This window comes from Cariama cristata, unplaced genomic scaffold (genome assembly GCF_000690535.1).
Source record: "Cariama cristata isolate BGI_N322 unplaced genomic scaffold, ASM69053v1 scaffold20840, whole genome shotgun sequence".
Lineage (NCBI taxonomy): Eukaryota > Metazoa > Chordata > Aves > Cariamiformes > Cariamidae > Cariama > Cariama cristata.
Genome location: NW_009596626.1, coordinates 1 through 6,444, shown reverse-complemented (window position 1 = coordinate 6,444; position 6,444 = coordinate 1). Strand labels below are relative to the sequence as shown.

The window sequence follows — 6,444 nt, the reverse complement described above, 5'->3', positions numbered from 1 at the left end:
GCTGAAGTTCAAGTTGCCGGAGAGAGGACAGCCCAAAGCCTACAAGCAGGGCTGACTGGTCTCAGATCAGAGAAACTAATAACCATCAAACCCACTGCCTGGACTCTAAAAATGGGCAATTCTGGCAAAAGATGCGTGACCGCTGATTGCTGGGCTCTCAGAAACCCAGTGTCAAGTCAGGCACCCGCAGCTCACCTTAGCAATGGAGATGGTCTGCTGCTCCATGGCCTCGTGGATGGCCACGCGGTCATCCTCCCGCATCTTCCTACTTGGCAGTAGAAGTCATCAGAGAAGAGGGAAAAAAAAAAAAAAAAAAAAGCCATCATCAGCCACCTCTGCCAGACCTCAGCTACACACCCACTGATGCCAACCCCCGAGGTAAAGCTCTGTAAGGACCTCTGCCCAAGAGCGCAGGACATAATGAGAATTTCCCTGCAGCCCCATCCCCTGACCTTCCCCAAAAGAAAGCAAGGCAGCCTCTGGAGAATTGCCCTTTCTCCTGCACCTCCGGGCTCTCCCAGGAGAAGCTGGCAGCCCAAGGGCTCTCTTCCCTGCTCCCACGCAGGCAGCCCCACAGGTACCTTGTCGAACTCATCAATGCACACCACTCCCCCATCTGCCAGCACCATGGCTCCTCCTTCCATGAAGAAACTCCTGGAGGAAGGGTCGCGGATCACCGAGGCCGTCAAGCCAGCAGCGCTGCTGCCTTTCCCCGAAGTGTACACCTAGCAGCATGCAGGACAAGGAAGGGAACAGCAGGTCAGTCCTCGCAGGACCCAGGAGCCCACCGCTCCAGGAGGAGGACAAAGCACCCCCCAGCATCACAAAATCCAAAACTGCTGGAGGAAACACAAGGACCTCCAGGAAAACCCCTGAGCACATGCCAAAAGCAGACCTGCTGGGTACAGAGCAAGAGTATTGCCTAGTCCCAGGCCTTGCACTAAACAGCTGTGATGCACCGGAGGGCCTGCAGACACACAAATATAGGTATTAAGTACAGAACGGGGAGTGATTCATTGTTTGGTGCGCTACTGCATTAGCTTTGTTTTCCCCCCGAGGGAACAACGCAATCAGAGGCTGAGTTTAATAGAGACTACAAGAAAACACAGCTGAAAAAATAATTTCATGCCTGGCCTCAGCCTGGAGGTCCGTGCCTGAGATGCAGTCAACTTCATTTGTCCTGACCAGGCAACCTCTTCGCTGATCAAGTCTCCACAATAAACAACAGCATCAGTCACGTCTTTGGACATCTGCAAATAGCCTGGCTCATATCGTAATGAAAAGCATTACCTGTTTCCCCTTCCCTCCTTCATCCCCCAACCTGCACCCCATCTCTTCCAGGCTAGTGCCAGAAATTGCAGTTCGCACCTCTGCCAGCCAGTCTGGCTGTGGATGTGTGGGTTGGTATCTGCTGGGACCACGGTCTGGTGTTCGCCCCTCTGCCAGCCAGTCTGGCTGTGGATGTGTGGGTTGGTATCTGCTGGGACCACGGTCTGGTCTTCGGTGCCATGCAAGGAGCAGAAGGAAGAAAACGAGCCGCACTACAAGCGGGCACCTCAAACCACTTACCCCAATGGGCGAACACTTCTCAACAAACTTTAGCAGCTGGGATTTGGCCGTTCCGGGGTCACCCAGCATCAGTAAGTTGATGTCTCCTCTGCGTGTCAGCCCATCCGGGAGCCTGGAATGACAGGGTGGGAAGGAGAGAGGGTGAGCCTTTATTTTGATAACCAAGCATTGCTGACAAGCAGCAGGCAGCTGGTAGCACCACCAGAAGTCTGTACGAGGGCGTTGTGCCATGAATTACATCCCCACCACCACTCTCTCTCCACCAGGCTGACTTTTCCTCACCTCTTGCGAGAGCCTCCAAATAAGAGACAGGCAATGGCTTTCTTGATGTCGGTGCTGCCATAGATGGAGGGTGCGATGCTCTTGGCGATGGTCTCGTAGATGTTGGGCATGGCAGCAAGGCGACGAAGTTCCTCCTCTTCTTGAGGGGTCACCGAGCCAGCAAAGCTGTGTCCTGTACAGGAATGAGGAAAATGATGCAAAAGAGAACAAATGGATGTTTTAAAGGAAATGACACTACTCCCACCACACCCACTACCACCAAAATCCCTTCTTGAAGATCATGCCAAGTGTCACCAAGTGGGAAGGGTGGAGAGGGCAGGCATTTGCTATCCCAGCAAGGCAGGCTCTGTCCTTAGATGCTGCTAGGAAAAAGCAAGGATCTTGGGCAAAGCAGCTCTGGAGGAATCAGAGGGAGAATTACAGTCAGGACTGTATTTTAAATACGTAGCTCAATTTTAACCACCAGCTTCAGCCCAGATCCTCAGGGATGGCTTAGCAGATTCCCATTAAGATCAATAAGATAAAAGCACTTAAATACCCTGGAGGACTCAGGCTGAAGCCTCCTCATTTAATATCACAGAGAAAAAGTCATACAGGACACAGCCATAGAGCTTCCAGGACAAGTTAGACCCCTGGACTGGCTTGAACTTTCTGCTATATAAGCAGCAGAGAAGGACCCAGGCTGTGATTTCATACAGTCCTTGCTGAGGGACCATCCCAAGGGGGCTCCCCCAACACCAGGCTACCAACACAGACCAGATAAGACACCAAAAGCAGCCCTCACCTGAGCCCTCCACGTCCACCTGGATGCCCACCACGCGGATGTAAGCGCTTCGGATGCCCACGCCCACATTGTCACGGCTTCTGTTCTTGCTCTGGGCAGATTTCTTGATGGAGTAGATGCCCATGATAGTGACTCTGTTCCCTGGGACAACTCTGTCGCACAAGTACCTAAAAGGAAGAAAGGCAAAGTAGAGGATGGTAGTGGGGGAAAGGATGGCACCAGCAACACCCAGTGGGGTCAGGGTGGGGAGATCACACCGGTACCTGTCACAGTACAGCTGCAAGTGCCGGGGCATCTCCCCGTGCGGCACGGCATCCGGGGACTCCTGCAGCTTCAGGACCTGGAAGTCCACACACTTGCACTTATCTGGCATGATGAAATAGGGGTCCAGCGGGCACTTTGGGCGGCCGGCTTGTTCTCTGTGCAGAGAGTTCAATCAGGGAAGGGTGCTGGCAATCAAGAGCCACCCATGGGAGCCCCCCTGTAGAGGGGACAGCAGTGACAGAGCCCAGATAGCCACCCCTCCGAGCAGTGCCCACAAGGCGAGAAGGGCAGTCACACAAGGCTGAACCAAAGGCTCGCCAAGCCCTCTGTCTTGTGTTCAAAGCATACACGAGAACAAGCCAAAGACAGGGTGATACTCGTTTGAGTACTCTCTCTGCCTCCCCCCTCTCCCCTGCTAGCTAAAAGCACGGAGGAAGGTAATCAATTAACTACACAGAAGGTAACAGTATAGACTCAGAGACACGGCAGGGTATTTTTCTTTATAACCTCATGCACGAAGCAAATGTTAAGTGGTTTCTGGTGAGAAAGCAATTAGCAATGTGACAAGGCTGCCATCAACCTCCCAGTCCCTCGAGACGTGTTTGCCTTGCTAGACTACAAGCTCTCCGAGACAAGGAGAACCTCCGCATCCTGCTGCCGTCTCGGTACATCACTACCGATGCCTGACTCCATGCAGGGCTTTCGGGGAGGGTAACACGAGAGCACAGATGCACTCATGCAGCCAAAGATCAGGAGTGAGGTCCTGTACAGACCACACTGAAGAACAAACCCTATCCCAACGACCTCTCAAGCTGTATTAGAGATAAGGCACAGAAAATAAATACTGGCAGGCATGAGCTCAAAGACACAACCCACCAGGATCAGTTGGTGCGAGAGCTGCAGCACAGTGGCAGCCTAATGCTCACAGTTCGCACAGACATCAAGAGCTGTAAAGTAGGATTTGAAGGTTAGTAACAAAGCATCCCTATGGAAGGTAACGCAGAATAGCCCCCTGGGGAGGGAGAATGTGGAAACAAGAAGTTTATTCAAAAAAGATAAGAAGGTAGGACAGCAGCTTAACACAGCATTACGGGAGAGCTGGAGGCAGGAATGAACCCTTAGGTACAAGAGGCAAAACGCCCTAAGATAAAAGGACTCCCTGGACACGGACACTCAACACTGCTTGCAGCACTGGTCACGCAGCGTCACGACCTGTGTGACCACAGACAGACGGAGCAAAAACCTGCCAGCCACGGGTGTACGCAGGCACAAGGGCAACACAAAGGCAGGAGGCAGAGAGCAGCGCAGATACTTCTGCCTTGTGCAACAGGGATCCGACTTTGCAGCGGGTATGGGATGGAAGGGGAGCAGGAGAGGATGCAGTCTTTTTTTTTTTTCCCCCACCAGCCAGCCACATGCATCCCCATGTCAATCCTTACGTGTTGCACTTCCTGGGGAGAGCATAACCCTCCAGGCCTGGGCGCACCGCAATGTTGCTGATGGTGTTGCGGCAGCTGCGGCACTGGATGGCTATTCTGGTGGCTTTGGCTCTCACCGGGGTTGCTGCAATTACGATCCCAGGGATCTTCACAAGGTGAGACATCTGGTCAGACTGAAAGAGAAAAGGTGAAGGGAAGGTGAGAAAGACACCGGAGGACGGATGGGAAACTAAAGAAGTTAAAGAAACACAGTTCTTTTTTAGCTACACTTCCCACTTTCATAGGACTAAGGTATTTGAATAAAAAAAATGCACAATGTCACTCTTTTGCTCTACAGTAATAAAGGCATGTTGCATGACTTAAGATATGCTGATTTCAAAGTAAGAGAGAAAAGGACAAAATACTCCATGCAGAATATCGCTAACAGCAATAATGTCCCCACAGCAGGAACTAGCAATAACAGTCCTTTGCCGTCAGATTTAAGTTGCAAGTATCCCTGCTTGTAAATTAGCATACAACCCATCTCCTGAACTATGTGATCAAGTACCAAAAGCTTCCCTGCGATCACACCCACACACAAGCAAGCCCTGCTACTCGTTGCTCAGCACGGCAGCTAATTCACCTCACCTTCAGGCTGCGGATGTTGGCTGCGTTGGCATCCGATCTCAGCATCACCTGGATGTCTTGCAGAGTTTCCTCCCCTGAAGGACGAGGACGAGTGACCTCATCTGCAACTTCTTTTGCTGCTTCTTCCAACTACAAAGGGAAGAACCAGGCTATTATGGGTATGTTACAGTATATTGTCAGGGCTGCTCTCACGATGTGACAATATCGGTGCACCAGGTTACCAGCCTCCTCCATCCTTACCAGCTGCAGGTGCTCCGCTGGTTGCTTGTACAGGTAGTCAGCGAGATCTTCATCAAAGCTGGCCAAGTCTTCCATCTCCACCTCCACCCAGTACTGACTCAGGTTATAGTGCCGTTTAAGCTCATCCCTGGAAGGCAGTAAGCGGCAAAGGTTTGCAGGGCAGAAAGCACCAGTCACCCACAGTGACCTTATGACAAGCAGGGAGCAGAGAAGGCAGGTTCTGCAGGGAGTCCTTGGTTTGGAAGGCAAACGTGGAAAATCAGAAGAGTGCCAAGAGAAGTGTAGGGAGACCTGGGTAAATCTTTCACCAAAACTACTTTGAAAAGTAACATAAGACCAGGGACATCAGTGCTTACAGTGACAACATAAAGTATAGCACTAATTGTTTAGTAGAGTTCACAGACAGAGAGGCAATTAGAAAATGTCTATACAGGGTAATACCTATTATATCTAAAATATGGTTTAAAAAAAAGAAGTAATAGGACAGCAGGCAACATTCTCCTTAAAAAAGCCAGGGTCCATAAAATTCAGAGATGAAAGGTGAAAGATTGTCCCAGCCCTTGCATGATACATTGCCACGTTCTCTCATAGTTGTGTCTCCAAGCTGCATAGGCAAAGGGATGGCCAAGGGACCTTCACAGCCTCAGAAGGCACGCCTGGATGGTGCTGCACTGATTTTAGCAGATATAGACAAAACTGCAGACCATAAAGCACTAGAACTTGAAAACAGACCTTGAACTTCAGAACTAGGTGCGAGCTTGGCAGTATGGATCCCTCTATTGCTACCTCTGCCACTGGCTGGCTGCCTAAAAACTTGAGAAAACACCAGACCTCAGTTTTCCTATCAGGTTAACTGGGAACAACAACACGTCTTATACTGACAAAGGCCTCTTTACAGTCTATGGGAAGAGAAAAGCTGACGTGTGCTATTGTATATGTGGGGTGTGCATAGCAGGAGGGAGGTGCTGGATCCACAGTCCGGCTGTGCAAACAGGAGTGGGTAGGGCACAGAAAAGGGGTCCCAGCAGCACCTGTATTTGAAGGTGAAGCCCGTCCGGTCCGTGCCCACCCGGTACTGCCGCAGAAATTCCTTGAACCGCTTCTGCAGCTGCGACTTCCGAATCTGCCCCTCGTCCACCGAGGCATCGCCCCCAAAACTGTCGCTGTAGTAAATGCCGGGGTCGTCAAAGCCGGACATGGCGACGGCTGCTCCCCTGCGGGGGCGAGGGCGCACGGTCA

The 6,444-nt window shown here is 51.4% G+C and overlaps 1 protein-coding gene across 1 annotated transcript in view; it reads right to left on the bottom strand.

The window, feature by feature from the left end:
- Positions 1–6,403, bottom strand: part of MCM5 (minichromosome maintenance complex component 5) — a 9,625-nt gene extending 3,222 nt beyond the window's left edge. Inside the window, 10 exon segments of the mRNA XM_009706954.1 lie at positions 196–261; positions 582–725; positions 1,570–1,681; positions 1,852–2,023; positions 2,636–2,802; positions 2,899–3,054; positions 4,339–4,511; positions 4,966–5,094; positions 5,206–5,332; positions 6,237–6,403. Of these exon segments, the coding sequence (XP_009705256.1) occupies positions 196–261; positions 582–725; positions 1,570–1,681; positions 1,852–2,023; positions 2,636–2,802; positions 2,899–3,054; positions 4,339–4,511; positions 4,966–5,094; positions 5,206–5,332; positions 6,237–6,403 (1,413 nt within the window).
- Positions 6,404–6,444: the final 41 nt, after the last annotated feature.